At 33.0% G+C, this 20,086-nt stretch overlaps 2 protein-coding genes across 2 annotated transcripts; one reads left to right on the plus strand and one right to left on the minus strand.

The window, feature by feature from the left end:
- Positions 1-3,390: 3,390 nt before the first annotated feature.
- On the plus strand, positions 3,391-4,881 carry LOTGIDRAFT_117882 (hypothetical protein; the record flags this gene model as incomplete). Its single annotated transcript, XM_009056217.1, has 2 exons — positions 3,391-3,875; positions 4,365-4,881. Coding segments are annotated over 2 exons (1,002 nt in total), but the record flags the coding sequence as incomplete, so codon positions are not given.
- A 6,959-nt stretch (positions 4,882-11,840) lies between these two features.
- Positions 11,841-19,596, minus strand: LOTGIDRAFT_160958 (hypothetical protein; the record flags this gene model as incomplete). The annotated part of the gene is made up of 4 exons (XM_009056218.1): positions 11,841-12,029; positions 15,116-15,301; positions 17,525-17,676; positions 19,503-19,596. 4 exons carry the CDS (start codon positions 19,594-19,596, stop codon positions 11,841-11,843), a joined length of 621 nt encoding a protein of 206 aa, XP_009054466.1.
- Between the last annotated feature and the right edge of the window lie 490 nt (positions 19,597-20,086).

Raw genomic sequence — 20,086 nt, forward strand, 5'->3', positions numbered from 1 at the left:
TCAACCAATTGCATCTTCAATGTGATTTTTTCTTTTACCACTTTATCTTTTATAATAACATCTTCCATTGTCTTCAATTGCTCTTCTAATTCTTCTATTTTTTTTAACAAATTTTCCTTCGTTGAAGTTTCTATTGATTTGCGTTCAACTTCGTGATTCAATTTAGAAACCAATTCTTCTTTTTCTCTTGATATTTGTTGAATAATTTCAGATGTATCCATCATTTTGGTTTCCAATTCATCTATAGTCTGTATTTTACAAGAAATCACTTTATCTTGTTTCTCTGATTTTTGAAGTAGCTCTCTGTATGATGCTTGAGTGTTTAAGCACTTTTCTTCAAATTCAGCCTTCAAACTGCTTATTGATTCAATATTTTTTAATGTTTGGACTTTGGCTTCTTGTTTCAATCTGCCCCTTTCTTCCCTAATATTTGATAATTCTTCCCTAGATGAATTAAGTTCAAGGTTAAGTTCTTCACAAGTTTCCTCAATCATTTCAAGTTCATTGGTGAGCTCTAGAATAGTATCTTCTTTTTCTAAATTCTCAGATTTACTGGTATTCAACTGTCTTGTTAGGTTTAGAGAAGCAGTTTGGGAGTTTGAAAGTTTGCTCTCATTTACTAACAACTCTTCTTGAAGAATTTGTAGCTGTTCAGACAACTTTTCTATTTGTAACTGATATTCTTCTGTTTTTCTGATTAGAATTTCACTTGAAGCTTGTAGTTGTGATGTTTTAGAACCTTCTTCAGACAATGATAAAAGTAGTTTTTCATATTCCTGCTGTTTCTCACACAAATGAAATTGGTTTTTATGTATAACTTCCCTGAGGTACTTTTCTACATCTGAATTTTTCTTTTCCAGTTCTACAATGTATAGTTTTTTCTCATCTAAACTTAATCTCATACTGTGTTCAGAATCAGTAAGAATTTGAATGGTCTTTAAGTATTGTTCCTGCTTCTTTCCAAGTTCACAACAGAGGTCTTTTGAATCTTTCAATCCCAACTCAATACTAACTACTTCTTCTTGCAACTTTACCAACTGTTTGCTTAGCTGTACCTTATCTTCTTCCAAACCAACAATTTGGTATCTAGATTCAGATGCTTCTGCAGTTAATCTATTGACATCATATTTAATTTCTTGAAGTGATTTGTTTAGAATTGCTTTTTCACTTTCTAAGGATTCAATGATTTGGACTTTTTCGTTGGCTGAGTTACCAACTGACCTCAACTGTTCTTTGGTAGTTTCTTTTGTTTCATTTAAATAATGCTGAAGTTGCTTGCTTTCAATCTTCAAGTATTGCAATTCTTGAGACAACTTGCCGACATACTTATCTTTTTCAGAAAGTTCATTTTGAAAGTACTGTATTTTTTGCTTCATAACACCATTTTCATTTAATAACATTTCAACCTCATTCTTAGCAGTTTTAAGACATTGTTTTAAGTCTTGAATATCAGAATTCTGGATTGCTAATTGCTTTTCAAGCTCCAGATTAGAGTCAACAGATTGCTGCTGGATGGCCTTAATTTCACTTACACTTTGATGTGCCTCATATAACTCGATTTCTAATTTCTGTTTCTGAGTATGAGATTGATCCAACAAGTACAGCTTAGTTTCAAAATCTTTTGTTAATTCATGGAGATCACTTTTCACTTTCTCAACCTCATCAACAGTTTGACAGATCTTGAGTTTCTTGTGGTTTAATTCCATATTCATCTTTTGTTTATCTAAATCCATTTTGAAAGCATGATTTGTCAACTGTGTGTTTTTTTGGATAATTTCAGTGCATTCACATGATAAGATGTCAGATTTTATTATTTCGTTGTTTAAGTTAATGTCCAATTTTTCAATTTGTATTTTCAGTTCTTCTGTTAAATCTTCTTTTTCTTTGACCATCAGTTTAGTTTCCTCAACTAATCTTTTTAAAGCAATTTCTTCTGACTCCAGTGTTTCAAGCCTTGTCATGGTAGATGTCAAATACTCTTTTGATGCAGCTAAATCCAATTCTAACCTTTTAATATTGCTCTCCAATCCCATATTTTCTTGTACCAAACCATTGGAGGACTCTGTTACAATTTTCAATTCTTCAGCCATTTGTTTAGCATCAGTTCTTTGAGATAAAATAGTGTCTTTTGCAGACTGCAGACTGTCTTTTAGTTCATCAATCATGGTATCCTTTTCATCCATGTGTGAGTTATTCACTGACAAAGCATTATGACTTTCAAGTAATTCAGTGAGAGTCTTTTCAAGTGCACTTTGATTTCTGCTTAAATCATTTTTTAGTTCATCACACTGTTTCTGTTTTTCTGTCAAAATCAAAGTCAGCTCTTCAATGTCATTAGATTTGGTTTCATTCAGTGTATTTTGTTCTTGCAAATGCTGTCGTGTAGCAGACAAAATTTTTGTGAGATTCTCAATTTCTTTTTTACCATTATCTAATTTAGCCTTGGTATCAGTCAATAGCTTATGCATGATCAAAGAATCTTCTTCTTTTTCTGTTAAATCTTGATTTAACTTGGCAATGATCTTCTTCGAATCAGATGTTTTATGATTTAACTGTAAATTCAAAGATTTAATTTCTTCTTCACATTGTTCAATAGTTGATTCCATTTTAGAATGTTGTAAAGATTGATCATGCTTTTTTTCTTTAAAAGAAGAAATTTTGTCTTTCAATATTTTAATTTCAGCCTCTGTCTTGTAAAGTGTGGATCGTAATTCAATCTGAGACTGGTCACTTCTGTCTTGCTGTTGCTCAAGATCTGTTATAGTTTTCTGGCTGATACTCAAAGTTTCTGTCAAATCATTTATTTCAAAGTCTTTAGAATCAATAGTCTTTTGGAGGTTTTCTATCATGTGCTTCAAATTGCTAATCTGCTGTTGAAAGTCATCAATGATTGTCTTTGTCGTTGTTTTAAGATCTTTGTAATCTTCATTTAAAGTTGTGTTCATTTCTTTGACTGAAGAATTTTCTGACGAAAGCTTACAAATGGATTCTTTGAAATTTCCAATTTCTATTTGCAATTGGCTTATTTTAGAGTCTTGTATAGTCAGCATGTCTTCTTTACTTTGCAGTTGCTCTCCATGGTCCTCTATCTGTTTTAATCTTTCAGTTGAAAAAGAACTATATTCTAATTTCAAGTCATTATATAATTTTTCAGTGTCTTCTAGTTTCGCTCTTGTTTTGGTAGCCACTTTCTGTTGGTTTTTCAGTTCCTTTGACATGCTTGAAATTGAACTTTGAGATGATGAAGTTGCTAATTCAAGTTGATTACTTAGATTGTCAACTTCTGAAGACAAAATAGTAAGCTGATGATTATTTGTCAATACAACTTCCTGTTGTTTATTCAAAAGTGCCTGTAGCTGCTGTATTTGTGTGTCTTTAGATTCAACTTGTGTCTGTAACTGCTGTATATGTGTGTCTTTAGATTCAACTTGTGTCTGTAGCTGCTGTAACAGGGTGTCTTTAGATTCAACTTGTGCCTGTATCTGCTGTATATGTGTGTCTTTAGATTCAACTTGTGTCTGTAGCTGCTGTATTTGTGTGTCTTTAGATTCAACTTGTGTCTGTACCTGCTGTATATGTGTGTCTTTAGATTCAACTTGTGTCTGTAGCTGCTGTAACAGGGTGTCTTTAGATTCAACTTGTGTCTGTAGCTGCTGTATATGTGTGTCTTTAGATTCAACTTGTGTCTGTAGCTGCTGTAACAGGGTGTCTTTAGATTCAACTTGTGCCTGCATCTGCTGTAACAGGATGTCTTTAGATTCAACTTGTGTCTGTAGCTGCTGTAACAGGGTGTCTTTAGATTCAACTTGTGCCTGCATCTGCTGTAACAGGATGTCTTTAGATTCAACTTGTGTCTGTAGTTGCTGTAACTGGGTGTCTGTAGATTTAACTTTTGTCTGTATCTGCAGTAACTGGGTGTCTTTAGATTCAACTTGTGTCTGTAGCTGCTGTAACTGAATGTCTTTAGATTCAACTTGTGTCTGTAGCTGCTGTAACTGAGTGTCTTTAGATTCAACTTGTGTCTGTAGCTGCTGTAACTGAGTATCTTTAGATTCAACATGTGTCTGTAGCTTCTGTAACTGGGTGTCTTTAGATTTAACATGTGTCTGTAGCTGCTGTAACTGAGTATCTTTAGATTTAACCTGTGTCTGTAGCTGCTGTAACTCCGTGTCTTTAGACTCAACATGTGCCTGTAGCTGCCCTAATTCAATGTCTTTAGATTCAACATGAGTCTGTAGCTGCCCTAATTCAAAGTCTTTAGATTTAACATGTGCCTGTAGCTGCTCTAACTCAATGTCTTTAGATTCAACTTGTGTCTGTAGCTGCTGTAACTTGGTGTCTTTAGATTCAACTTGTGTTTGGAGCTGCTGTAACTCAATGTCTTTAGATTCAACATGTGCCTGTAGCTGCTGTAACTCAATGTCTTTAGATTCAACATGTGCCTGCAGCTGCTGTAACTCAGTGTCATTTGATTCAACTTGTTCTTGTAGCTGCTGTACTTCAGTGTCTTTAGATTCAACATGTGCCTGCAACTGCTGTAACTCAATGTCTTTAGATTCAACATGTGCCTGCAGCTGCTGTAACTCAATGTCTTTAGATTCAACATGTGCCTGTAGCTGCTCTAACTCAATGTCTTTAGATTCAACATGTGCCTGTAGCTGCCCTAATTCAATGTCTTTAGATTTAACATGTGTCTGTAGCTGCCCTAATTCAATGTCTTTAGATTCAACATGTGTCTGTAGCTGCTGTAACTGGGTGTCTTTAGATTCAACTTGTGTCTGTAGCTGCTGTAAGTGGGTGTCTTTAGATTCAACTTGTGCCTGTAGCTGCTGTACTTCAGTGTCATTTGATTCAACTTGTTTTTGTAGCTGCTGTAACTGAGTGTCTTTAGATTCAACTTGTGTCTGTAGCTGTTGTATTTCTGTGTTTTTACATTCAATTTTTGTCTGCAGCTGTTGTATTTCTACGTTTTTACATTCAACCTGCAATTCATGCTTTTGCTGATTGGTTTTTGACGCATTTTGAGTTGATGTTAAATTTCCATGCATAGATTTGTTTTCTTCATTCACAGAATATAATTGATTTGTTAAATCAAGATTAATTGCAGATTTTTCCTCCAGCATAGACTGAAGAACGTACACTTTATTCTGTAAGTCTTGAATCTGAGTGCTAGAGTCTGAGGTTAGTGTATCAAGAGATGTAGTCATGCTATGAAGTTGTGAGGAGAGAGAGGATATATTTTCATGCTTTTGTTTACATTCAATGTTAAGTTCACCAATTTTATTATTAGTCACAGAAAGTTTATTCTGAAGACACAGATTTTCTTCCTTTAACCTATCAATGTCTACTTTATATTTTTCACATAATACTTTTAGTTCTGAATTGTCAATTTTTAAAGCTCCTAGATTTTTTTGAAATTTATCAGACTCTTCTACTTTGAATGACAAGTCCTCTTTTAATGTTTGTATTTCTGTGGCACAACCTTTTATTTTTTCGTCTAACTGATTTTTTTCTTTGGCACTTAGCTGTAATTGATTATGAAGATTTGCTAAAATAGACTGGTTAGCCCCTAATTCTTCATTTTGATTATAACAGATAGTTTCTATAGCAAAAATTTTATCTGTGAGACTATTATTTTCATATTTAACTTCATTAAGTTTAGTTTCAACTTCAATAATACAACATTTAGAGGAATCACACTGCTGTAAAAGAAGAGTGTTAGTTTCTGTCAGTTGCCTCACCTGATCACTATGCTCAGCTAATTCCTGTTCCAATTTCACAACTTGATTTTCAAATTTCACTTTTTCACTTAAACTTTTCTGAACTGTTGATTCAAGGCTTAGAATCTTTGATATTGAGTCTTGAATTTCAGCATTGAGGACCTGAATCTGGCTGTCCTTTTCCATACACAAATTAATCTTACCATTAACTTCAAATTGCATAGTGGACAGAGAAGATTCCAAAGTTTGTACAGTTTTATTAAGGGAATTTTTTTCCTTTATCAATGATTCAATATCTTTTTCTAATGTCTGAATTTGCATGTCTTTGTCTTCAAATAAAAGCTTCATAGTAGAGGTATCAGATTCCATTGATAAATTCAATTCAGTCAAATTCTGTTCTTTATTAGACAGAGTCTTTTGTAGATGCTCAACTTCACTTTTAGACTGGGTTAATAATTTCGTTTTTTCAACTCGTAAAGATTCGATTTGTGACAGTAATTCATTATTCGCACTTTCATATTTTTCACTGATGATCACAAATTCTGAATCTTTGTGCTCTAAATCATTCTGATATTGCACAATTTGAGCTCTTAAGGATTGCAGCTCATGTTCCTGTTCTTGTCTGATGTCACACACACTCTTTACCTCAGTTCTTAAAGATGCAATAATGTCTTCCTTCACAACCAACTCATTGCATAGTTCTTGACATCTCGTTTTAAGATTGTTTCGCAAAATGTCAATTTCACTAAGATCAGATTTGAGTTGTTCAATGGATGATTTCAGAGAAGAATTTTCAGATTGCAGAGTTTGTACAGCATTTTTTTCAGATTCAAGTTTATTTGATACAGATTTTTCACCTAAAGTTAACTCTTTCAGTTGAGACCTTAGACTCGTTATCTCACCTTCCTTTTCAGAAAGCAAACTAGTCATGGCACTACATTCGGACTTGGAATTGTCTAACTCATACTGAAGTTTTAATATAGTGCCCTGCGATTCGGTAGTAGTTTTTTTATGTTCAAGGACCTCAGACTCTAGATCAGATATTTGATATAATAATGATTGAGATTTCTTTTCAAATTCGACCCCTTTCATAGATTGACCCTCTTCAGCAATTTCAAATTTTTGAGTTATTTTTTTCACATGAAGTTCAAGTTCAGCATAATTATCTGATTTTTCACGAACCATTGATTGTAAATTTTCAATTTCACAATCTTTAACATTGATTAGTGATTTTAAGTCTGAAATGCACCTAGACTTTTCTTCACTTTCATTCTGATGGAAATGAACATCGCCTTCAAGGACCTCATTCCTTCCACGAAGATCTTGTAATTCTGCTTGATATTTTTCAAGGCTGTTAGTTAATTCTGTTTCCAAATTTACCACTTTATATTCTGTTGAAGATAATTTCACAGCAGATTCATTAAGGTTTCTTGTTGTTTCTTCTAAAGTGATAACAGTGGTCTTCAGAGTTTCCTCAAGATTTTCAATTTTCTGTTTAGATGACTGTAACTGCTGTAACTAAAAAGACAAAAATTAGACAGATTATATCTTCTTTCATAGTGTCTATTACATGATAATAGATAGTTTGCTATCATTTGCTAACATTCACCCACGGACAGTTTTGTTTAAATTTATACATCGTCACGTGACCGACATATGTTCTGCAGCGCATGCGCATAAACTTAGCGGTATTGTTTATTTCCGGTTGCTTGTCAAAATGTAAAATTGAGCACACGAGTCTTAAAAATTTTCAGCCAAAATTTTAGATTGAAAAGGAGAAGGTGTTTCTTTTCAATATAAACAGACGAACTGTACTATTTTGAGGCTTCTAATTCTCTTTAAAAATATAGAAAAAATTTAAAAAAAACCTTTTTGGTTTACTCAGTCTAGGAGTACTTTGAAATGTTCAATCCAATTTTTGTATATGTGATATGTCACATTAACACAAGTTAACAATTGTTTTTGCCATTTCATTATGCATCATCTTTCAATATATGATTTGTAGCTGTTTGTCTTTCCTAAATGGTCTCCTATTTTATTTCTGTTTACTTTATCAAACAAAAGAGATAAATTTTGTAAGTATTCACAAATCTTTCTTATTTTCTTTTATTCAGTATGATACATTTCTAATTAATCAACAATTTAGAAAATCAGTACCAGTATCACATAATATTGTGATATGTAAAATTTAATTCAAGATTTAACATACAAATCAATTCCTAAGAATTGTAAAAAAAATCAGATTCTATTTCAGATTTGACAGTTTTAGTATAGAAGATGTTGAGAATATTCCAGAAACAGTGACAGTCTGATCATGTAAGCTTTCTGATACATTCATTTTGTGTTCCGTAGATAATAAATACATAGAATGGTCACTGGTTGATGTAAAGTTATATCTCACATACTTGAATAATGTTGAGTAGAGCAGATTCTTTTATATTTTATCTGAAATGTAAAAATGTGTTTTCTATTGTAAAAAGAAATGAAATGAATTGAGTTTTACGACCTACTTTTCTGCACCATGTGGACTAATGAAGACTTGCACTGCCATGCAGGGTGCAATGAGGGAAATTTTGCCAGGACAGCAGCATCAGCCTGCTCTTTTTTGATTTCCAACTGTCAAGGGATCTTTAACGTGCACAGACTGTAGCATACAGGGCCTTGGTTTACTGTTCCATCCGTATGTCAAGACGCTTTTTCCATGTCAGCCCTCTTACCTGCATCACTGACAGGGGGAAACCTGCTTGGAATATCCGAATGGTATCATCTTGATGTTTTCTATTGTAGGAATAACCTTTGGATATTCTGTTCCTATTATCAGAGACTTAATGCTTAAAGATGAAAATAGTCTTGAATAACGACCTAAAGAAGGCTAATTGGTTTAGTTAAAAGAATCCAAACTCGAGAATTTATTTAAGTTGTATACTTGGGTGTTACAAATGCAAGGATTGATTTAAAGAGTATGTCAAACAAGACAGTTTATTTTAACTTCAAGTCGTCTAAGATATACATTTGAACTGATCAGTAACAGTGTTCACAGCTCACCTTGGAAATTTGAGTCTTGAAACCCATGTGTGTCCAGAATTTTCCGTGATTGAATGTTAAAATGATGACTAGTCATTTCTTGCGACTCAGCCATATATACAGAAAAGAAATAGAAAGAAAAATTCCTAGTTTCAGGTTTGATGCAATTTTTGTACATCACCACTGCCTTTTAAGTAATAAATCATGAAATGCTGCCCCACCCATTACATTTTCTCCTGGGTGCCGATGGGTAGTTAGCTGTCAATCTTACAGGCAGCAACTTTGAACATATGCACACTTACTGTGACGAAGGTCTGTAGAGCACAGTTCCGATGTAATAATTGTATGACAGACACATTATGTACTACAGGTAAGAATAATCCCAACGCAAGATCCAAAATTTATGTTAAATACTGGTCATGAACCACCTCCACATAACATTACCTATTGAATAAAATAAAAACTTTTTAATTAAATTACATAGGATTTCAACAAGATGTTTGATTGGTTAAATTTATCTAAAAAGAATAATATATTTTGATATTAGGCCTATTAAATATGATTATCACATTATTTCAATGACCAATTCATAAATCTTTTTTACACACTTACCTGCTATGAATTGGCAATGTACAGAGTGGTAGGCCTACTGCATACTTCAGAAATTCATCATCCTAAAAAAAAGAGTCCAAAAAGTCTAATTTGATGTGTTTAACAAGACAAAAAAAAAGAGAAGTTTCCAATCTGTAGTAACATTAACAACACAATCATGTTACTTGATGACTGTCTACAAAAGCACACAGTAACAAGTGCAAAACCAACGATTAAACGAATAAAATTCAATCTTCAATAATAAAATCTCATATTATAATGCTAACTGTTTTAAGATTTTAACTAAAAGAAAACTTTACTTACATTACACAATTCATTCAGATTGTAAAGGTAAGATCCACTAGCCTTTGCCATCTTGCTGTTTGACAAGCGACTGGAAATAAACACTACCTCTAAGTTTTCGCGCACGCGCTGCAGAACATATTTCGATGACGTCATGTACCGAGTGATGAGTTGGTGTTCCATCTATTACAGTTCTATGGTCACACTCTGTGCCACGTGCGGCCCTAGTTGTGTTTTCGATTGTAAATTCTTTTTTTTTTTTCGAAATTTACACAGCTTCCTGTGCTTAGACTGCAATAGTTGTAGCAACCATTCAACTTTCCTAGACTTTCTGTAGTGGCAACGTGGAACTTTTTTGAAAAACCGAATGTGCCACAGTTCAACATGTGCAAAAAGTAGAAAATCAGCCCTAAAAGTCGCATTTTTTGGTCAATTTTCTTCGGTTTTCATTTCTGAAATCTAAATGTAATTTCTGATATGATAGCACTTAAAAAAAATTGGAAATACGGCAGAGTTTTTCAATTTTTTACAAAAAAAAATTTTTTTTTTGGCTTTCTGTCTGATTAATTAAAAAAAATTTGAGCAAAGACAAATTTTTTTACTTTACTTCCCGTTTAAACATGAAATCGATTCTCACTTCCGGTTGAAGCCAATCGCTAGCCAATGTTATGACAAAAAAATACAGAAGAAATAATCCGGTCCGAACATGAACATGATACTTTGGTCGCCATTTTGATTTTTCTGAAATGCGTTGATTATTATTCAGACAATACGGCTTATCCAATTTTGATGATTTTGGTCACTGACCTATACTATCAGCTGATACTTTCATATTTGACTTCCAACATCTACTTTCGGTTTTATAGATGTCCAAAAACAGTGATATTAAAGAAAAGTTTTTTTAAAGCAAAATAGAAATTTGTAATATTTTTTAATTTGAGTGTTTTTTACAGTATTTGTGTCTCTTTGAGCTTAGTGCATGTATATATTATGACTTATTTGGTGTTGAGGCTAGAAATTTGGAACACAACTAGACATTCTGAATATGAATAAAACTATGACAAAAAGTAGAGGTGGGCGTGGCACATTCAGGTTAAACTGCAATTTGTTTAAATCATAATTCGCATAGTTTATGTTGTTCAAAATGGGACTTTGCACACAATTACCTCATCCATTTGGCCAGTTTGTGTTAAAAGCTCAGCTGTTTCAGCTTTATAGTTCAAAAAAAGTAACAGGTTTAAAAATTTCCATAATTTCAATTTTTGACAATGACCTTGGCTATTCACTGATACTTTCATTTCTGACTTCTACTTCCTGTTTCACAACCTTCTAAAGAGAAAAATTGCCTTTCTTTAGACTTTTCTGGCACGTGACCTAATTAACCTAAAACATTGATTTTTTCAGAGTCTCTTGCTATTTGCAACATGAGCAAAGTCCCACTCTGTGCCACATGTGGCTCTATGATCTTTGAATGGCATTTAGTAAAGGTGTTGGATGTAATGAAAAAATTCTTATGGATTACAATTACTAACTTTATTTGAGCGACATTTTTTTTGATAAAGACCAGAAAACACTGGTCGAAACGTCTTGATAAAGACCAGAGAACACTGGTCGAATCGTCTTGATAAAGACCAGAGAACACTGGTCGAAACATCGCTCAAATAAAGTTAGTAATTGTAATCCATAAGAATTTTTTCATTACATGTGTCTCTAGTGTTTTTGTTTGTTTTCTCTTAATAAATTTCCTATAGGTATGTATGAATTTGAACATCATTATTAGGTATTAATTATCTGTAATTAAAGCTGCAAGGGTTAAACGGGTAAACATTTAGGTCAGTGTACAAAATGGACAATTGAGTAAACAAAATTTAGTCTGTAGTTTGATTTTGATATTCCCGCTGATAGGCTTGTTAACATGTATGCAAAAACGTGAGCAAAGCGATCATCATCACCATAGTTATATACATGTCTATGAAGTCAAGCCTTAAAACTGCTAGAGGTGTCTTTACTTTATTGCTACTTTACACAGTTCCATATAAAATAGTGAAGTCATAAGTGAATGATGTAAAAAGCTAAAATTTGATGTCATTAAAAAGGTGAAATATAAAGTCATTAAAATAGAAATAATATGTAAGCACAGAGTGGGGTTAGGAGTTACAATAGCTATAACTTTGAGAATTTTTCATTGTATTCAGTATTCATTTAATCCTCTTGGCTAAACTGTGTTATGTTTATGAAAGCAAAAAGCTTTTTAAATGTCATCTTCAGTTTTATACTTTCAAACTTATCCCTTTTCAAATTTTCAGACTTTGCTTTCAATTCAGAATATTCTTGTTTTAGTGAAGTCAATTCTGTTTCTGAATTTTCTAATGATGTCTCCAGTTCTTGTATCTATAACAATATAACAATAGATGTCTGAATGAAATTGATTTTTTCCCTACCGTATTCATTCTATCAAACGCACTGGGGTCATTTTTTCCAGAGGGGAGTGTTTATTTCGTAGGATAAATCTCCGTTTTAAGCCATTTTGGAGTTCTGCATTGCGCAAGAGTGTACGCTTTTAAAGGGAGGCACTTCAAAAAGGTCAAAAATGATTGTCATGTACCGTAACGTCAGACGAAAAGTAACAGCAAAACACCCAAATACAATTTATTCAGTAGTGGCAATTTGAAAATCTTAAATGTGACACAGACATATTTATACTGTTCTTTGACCGAAACCAAATTTCATAGCTGAATCTTTCTGTGTTGGGCGCAAAACTTTTTTCACAATCACCAATAATTTGCTGATTCATATTCAGAGGAACATAATTATGGGACATGCTTCGCAGAATGGTAAGACATTGTAAAAATAATAGATGATAATTGTGATAAATCATGAAACAAAGTTTCTGAGTGTCTGGGCCGCTGTTTAATGTCATAATTTGTAATACACAGAGTGTCGGAATACCCAGAGGTTTTTAAACTAACTAAAGATTTCGGGTTACGCAGAATGTCGGATAACACAAAGTACACTGTAGTGTAAATACGTTAATGTAGATGATTTTTCATTAGGGTTCATTCTTTGATGTTAGATTGAAAACACTTGATTTTTCAGATATTAAATAGGGTTCAACCTTGGGTGTTTACAAACACTCAAACTAAGTTTTGTCAAAGTCCCTCAAGAATTGGGCCTTGTACAGTGTTTACGAGCTTGCAATTGAACACATTTTTAAGAACAAGGGCAAAATATTTTGCCATTTTTCTGATTTTCGCTAGGGTTTTGAGGTGATTACAAACACTCACACCAAGTTTTATCAAAATCCGTCAAGAATTGTGACTTGTACAAGCAATTGTGGACATACTGATAGACGTACGGACACGCATGGGTGTCGCCAATATATGCTTAACATTTCATGTTGCGTATATGGGCGTATAAAAATCGTAAAAAAGTTTCAATTTTAATATAATTCTGACAAAAACTTTTCACTCCCATGCATGTGTACAGGTCAGAAAAATTAATCAGTAGATTACACATATATTTTGTGTCCATTGCGTCAAACTAAATGAAAACTAAAGATCACTGGTTTGAATTACATTGACTTATCACCACACATTAAAAGTCAGCACCCCTGTCTGTCTATTTTTCTGTCTGTCTGTCTGTCTGTCCACAAGCTGGTTTCTTGACGGATTTTGACCAAACTTGGTGGAGTGTTTGTAATCACCCAAGGATGAACCCTATTGAAAATCAGAAATATCGAAAAATAATCAATGAGTTGTTGCCCTTGTTCTTGAAAATGCCTTCAATATTTAGCACATAAACCGTCTAGAAGGCAAAGAATCTTGGTGGAATTGTTTATTATCTCCAAGGGATGAACCCTATTTTGAAAAATCAAAATAAATTATATTATTGTCCTGTTGTTTGACGTTTCGGCTTACTGCCTTCTTCAGAAACATCGAAAATAGATCTCGATCACATCTTATTCCGTTATTTTGCTAACTTTTTAAAGTTTAGATTAAGAATCCGAAAAAATTAACCCTCTAGGTAAATTAGGTCACATTCTAGAGCAGTCCAAAGTTGCCAATATGGCTATAAAACTGGAAGTACATGTCGGAAGTCAAATGTTAAAGTAACAACTGATAGCCAACGTCAATGAACTATGACCTTATAAAGGTCAGGGTAATCAAAAGTCAAGGTCACAAGATAAAAATTGCAAAGATAGCTTGCCAGGCAAGGTAACATACGCCCACTATCAGAAATGATAACAAAATCTTTAGTGGCTTAATAATGAATTTTCAATTAATCTTAAGACAGCTTGCCAGGCAAGGTAACATACGCCCACTACCAAGTTTCATGAAGACTGGATAAAAACTGTAGCCTCTATCGCAACTACAAGACAAATATAACGTGTTTTTTCTAAGTCAAGCGCAATAACTCCAAAAGCATTCTTCCAATTATTACCAGTTTCGGACTCAACTGAGATCTCATCAATATATACATGCATACTTAGTTTCATCTAGGTTGGATAAAAACTGTAGTCTCTATCTTGCCTACAATCGCAATTTGACACGTTTTTAGTAAGTCAAGGGCAATTACTCCGAAATCATTCATCCAATTATTACGAATTTCGACCTTGACTGAGATCTCATTAATATATACATGCATACCAAGTTTCATGAAGAACAGATAAAAACTGTAGTCTCTATCCTGCATATTAGCCAAATTTGACACGTTTTTACATGCAGATTCCAAATATGAAATTCCAAAGAAAATCGATCCAAAAATAAGACCTCTAGAGCAGATTTTCTACTTTTTGCAAATGTGCAAATATTGGCTTTGCAAAACTGTTCCAATTTATATTTAATAACAACGTTGCCACTACAGAAGGTCTACAGATGTAGAAATGTTGCTGCAACTACTGCAGTCTAAACAAATGAAGGTGTGTAAAAATCAAGAATAAAAAAAAAAGGAATTGACATTTCAATAACAATGAATCATGCTTTCAACAACTGGACAGTATGAATTAAAATTGTAATAGGCCTATCTTATCGGCATTGTTATCACCTGCATCAATTAACAAATCAATTATGAAATTAATTTATCAATCCTTGTCACTTCATGTCCATTTCACATCTTATTCTAAGCCATTTTAATGAGGCCTGTTTTGCTTATTAATTGATTACATAATGGATTAAACCTCTCTGATTATTTCGATTAAACGATTATTATTTTCTTCCGATTGCCTATCACTATTCACAATCCAAATTCAATAAAAAATTAGTAAAACTCATCAGAGATCCCACAAATAAAATAATGATAACAAGTTTCGTCAAAATCAGGATCAAAACTGTATCTTTTATTACTTGACATTTTTGACATATCTTTGATAAATCAAGGTCCATTAGTCAAAAACCAATAAATTCAAACTCATCCAGGACACCCAATAGTAGACAGAGGGACATTTATTTTACTTTGATGTTAAAAAAAATAAATCTTACAATATCAGTTTCTTTTTGTAATTTATTTTCCTGATTAGCTTTGTTCTCTTCTTCAAGCTTTATAATCTTACACCTGCCTTCGTCTACATCTTTCTCTAACTGATCCTTCTTCGCTCTAATTTTCTCTACCTCCTGTTGTAAACTAGTGATCAGTCCAGACTGACTTAAATCATGTTGAACTTGGTTCTGCAAATATATAGAACATTCAAATAGGCACATCTAAAATGTTGTTCCAACTGAACAAAATGTTGTGTGAAAGCTGGTCCACTAACAAAACACATGGCACACCGAAGGTTCATAATATTTTGAACTATTAACAGCTAGATTGTAGGAGAAGAAATTTGAATATCTGATGATAAACTGATAAGAACATGGAGTAAATGAGATGATGTAAGTAAAAAGATACTGGAATGTTGACAAGGAATTTTTACACTTTATTTTTTTATGAATCTATATGTATCAAAAAACTCATCTTCACACTGTCAAGCTATCTATTACGTACTTTGTCTTATGTGATTTCATGTTCATCCGAGTGTTACCAATTTTGAACTCGACTGAAATCTTATCAATATACACATGCATTCTAAGATTTATCAAGATCAGATAAAAATGGGAAATTAGACAACATTTCCATGTGGGCGTATAAAAACTGTAGTCTCTATTGTGATCACAAGAAATGTTTGAAAAGTCATATCTAGTTGATGATATTTATTGTGATGTAGACATATATGATGAAAGACAATACATAAAGAGAGCTTACCAGGTCCAATACCAGATGTCAGAAATGATAACAAAGTCTTTAGTGGCTTAATAAAGAGTTTTCAAATAATCTTAAGAACATTTACAAGTCAAAGCAGTTCATCAATTTCAAGCATGAACAAGGTCTCATTGACATACACATTACACAATGACAATAACTCTAAAACCGTTCATTCGATCATTACAAATTCCACACTTGACCAAGATCTCATCAATATTAACATGCATATTAAGTTTCATCAAGATCCGATAAAAATGTAGCCTCTATTATGCCAAGAAGCCAAATTTGATGCATTTTACTTATTTAAGGACAATAACTCCGAAAGTGATCTTCCGATTGTTACCAATTTCGAACTATACATACCAAGTTTCATTAAGATCAGTGGACCACAGCCATATACACCCACCATGGCATGCGGGTGGTAAATATTCAAGACTTTGGGGCAAGGGAAATAACTTTGCTTCTAACGGTCGAAAATAGTATGTATACACATACCGAATTTCATTTGATTCCATCAAACGGACCAACGGATGGACAGGGGTGCCGACAATATAAGTCCACATAGAGAGAAGTGGGCGTATAAAAACTGTAGCCTATATCATGTCTACAAGAAATGTGGATGGAAGAAGGGCAGACCGACAGACAGGGGGACAGCAATTTATATCAATGCCAATGTGGGTGTATGAAAACCCGGGGGAACATTACAAACACAAACATATAGATGAGCTGATGATGACAAAATGGTTGTTAGGCCATGCTTATTGGACTAGTCATATTATAAACTGAGACATCCTTTCATATCTTATATCTACTTCCTGTATTTATGCGGAGCTTGGATCTACATAACTAACTCAACTTCTGGTATCTAGTCACTAATCTATGTTAACAATGTTGACCTACAGTCCGAAAGGCAGAGACGAAGGCAATATATACGCCACATTTTCATATGGCCGTATAAAAATGTAAAGGGTTACAAAAATCTGGATCTTTCAGAAAAGATAATCAAGAAATTTCAGTAAGTTTTGATATATATTGCGAGGCAATTTTGTTTCAAAATTTAATTTTTAATAAATAGTACTTTTTTGTAATCATATACCAATTTTTTTTTTTTTAAGACCATCCGTATTGATATAAATAAATAATAAGTGTTTGGTGGTACATATTTTGGTACTAGTAAACTAAGCATTAAATTCTTTAGATGGAATCAAATGGTTTAAATTAATTGGAATCGTGATCATTGAACATTTGTAACTAGAGATTTGATAACCATTCATAAAGTAGATTTACAAATAAAGCTAAAGAAGCTCTGTCAGAATAGTAATCCATTTATTGTACCCCAAATTTATCTAATTCTAACTTTACTGTAAAGTACAGTACACATGTATGCTTTACAGCTGAAAATGTTCTGAAATCAGAATGAAATTATGCCCAAACTCACACCATCCTAATTTAACCATATATATCATTATGGTTGGCATCTTTGCAATGCTCGAGTACATGTAGTTTGATTCTGTTTTTTCCTGATTCGGGCGCAGCTAATTTGGGCACAATCTTGACTATCATAACAAACATGTTAAATAAAGCTCTGAATGAATATATTTCCTATGAGAAAATTCCATGTATTTGAAAGTGTAAATATCGATGTTTACCTCATCTACACTACATTGTAAGTCAGTTACAATCTGACTTAATTTTTCTCTTTCATCATTAGTTACATGGAGATTAGACTGCAGTTCTCTTATTTCACTTGATAATTTCTCTTTCTCCTCCAGTAAATGACTTAACTTAACTTCTAGTTGGGCTGGAAAAAAAATCATAGAAATAATAACATTGTTTGAGGTAAATAGGTTTATGGCTTATGAATGTGTATCTTAAGTAATAAAGCTTAGGTCATAGCTTCTATTTGCACCATTCAGATTTCCCATATGATATCTGTGGTTCATATAACTTAACCTGATACAGTGTTGTCATAATCTGGTGAAGGAACCACACATTGGCTGAATGGAACGTCTGAAGATTATAAAAGATATCTTGCCCAGCAAAGGTAACATACACCAACCATCAGCTGTCAGAAATGATAAAGTCTTTAGTGAATTTTCTCATATTTCATAAGTAAAGACAATAGCTAAAATAGCTTGCCAGGCAAGGTAAAATACGCCCACTGGCAGCTTTGTTTGAAAATGAACATTGAAGAACAAGGGCTATGGAGAGGGGTTATATAGGCATAAGCCTGTTCCCCAATCCATTTAATGTATTAATAAAATATTGTTTATAAAAAAAAAAAAAGAACAAGGGCAATAACTCATATCAAATAATTTTCGATATTTTTGATTTTCAATAGGGTTCATCCTTGGGTGATAATAAACAACTTCACAAAGTTTGGTCAAAATCCAGCAAGAATTGTGGCATGTAGGGTGTTTACAAGATAAAAATTGAACGCATTTTGAAGAACAAGGGCAATAACTCATATTAAATATTTTTCGATCTTTTTGATTTTCAATAGGGATTATCCTTGGGTGATAATAAACAACTTCACCAAGTTTCGTCAAAATCCGTCAAGAATTGTGCCTTCTAGAGTGTTTACAAGCAAATCCTGGACGGACGGACGGACGGACCGACTGACGACAATCTACGCTCCACATTTTATGTGGGCGTATAAAGACATTTTATCAAATTATCATCAAATTCAAACATGTACAATGTTTCATCAACATAGACATTTATTTCGAATTGCATTAAAATTGGACAAACTTGACACGGTTTAAAAGTCTAAAAATTTTGAACTTCTTTGTATCTACAAGCCAATGTTACTATGTCAGGACCGTTTTTGTGAAAATAATAATATAACAAAATTCAAATTTAAACAAGATAAATCAATAAACATTTATACTCAGTTGCATCAAGTTTCATCAAGATCAGACAAAAACTGATGCGTTTTTACTAAGTCAAATGCAAAAACTTCAAAACCGTTCTTAGATAATTACCTAGTTTGAACGGGACTGAGATCTCATCAATATATACGTATGCAATATACCAAGTTACATCAAGATCCGAAAAAAAACTGCAGCCACTACCATGCCTACAACGTCCAACTGTTCAACCGATAATTACCGAATTCAAACTTGTCCAACTCATCAATATATAACAAATTACATTAAGATCAGATAAAAAGTGTAAGTTCTATCGAGTCAACAAGAAATGTTAACGGACGAACAGCAATATATGTCAATCATTCTTAAAGGAATAGTCAGCTTTTATAGTCAGTTTTATGGTAAAAAACCCTTTAAAAAATAATAATGTTTCAACATTAAAACCAACATAATTAAACAGAATGACTTTTGATGTCATTTTCGGCCGAAATTAATCTTTCATGGGGGGCTGCCATTTCAAAACATAAATATGCGCGAATATGACATCATGTTGTAATCAGAATTACAAACAAAGCAATATGGCTGGCATGTAATATTATTGAATCAGGACACTAAATAATGGCAGCTTGCATGTATCGATGTATTCTCAAAGCTGACTATTCCTTTAAACTGAACTGTGTAACAGACATCTCATTGATCATGTTCAGAAATCATGCTCAATGTATACTGTTTCATGTGTGTCAAATGAATAACTCACCCTGCACAGATTTTTGCTCATCATAATCAACCAGTTTTAATTGTAAATGTCCTTTCTCCTCCTCTAATTCAACCAGTTTATTCTTTAATGTCATTACCTCATCAGCTAAATTACTTCCCTTTAATAAGACAAAATACTCATGCTTTACAAGCTATTTAAAATTCAAATAATAAAATATTCCTTAGTTAAGTTAAGGATGTACAGTATGTACTCACAAGGAACGTGGTTTGTTGAAGATAACAGGAGTGAGATGAACTACAACTAAAATTGACCCAGACATAGGTATATTATTTTTCTTTATAGACTTTGCAGCAGATGGAAACAGATATTTGTTTTTATCTTACAATTGTAATAAAGGGGTATTCTGCGTTTTTCCTAATAACTCAAAAACAGTTCATCTTAAAATCATCTAATTCGAACATGTCCAAAATCTTTTTATTTATATATATATATCTTTTCTATATATGGCAGATTCTCAAGAAAAGACAAGTCGTCCTTTTAACTTTCAAACGTGGATAATTTTAATCAAACATGGATTTGATGGCTCATTATGGACACTATTACTGGTAAACCTGTCCCTTTAA

This window comes from Lottia gigantea, assembly GCF_000327385.1.
Source record: "Lottia gigantea unplaced genomic scaffold LOTGIsca_27, whole genome shotgun sequence".
In the NCBI taxonomy this organism is placed as follows: domain Eukaryota; kingdom Metazoa; phylum Mollusca; class Gastropoda; family Lottiidae; genus Lottia; species Lottia gigantea.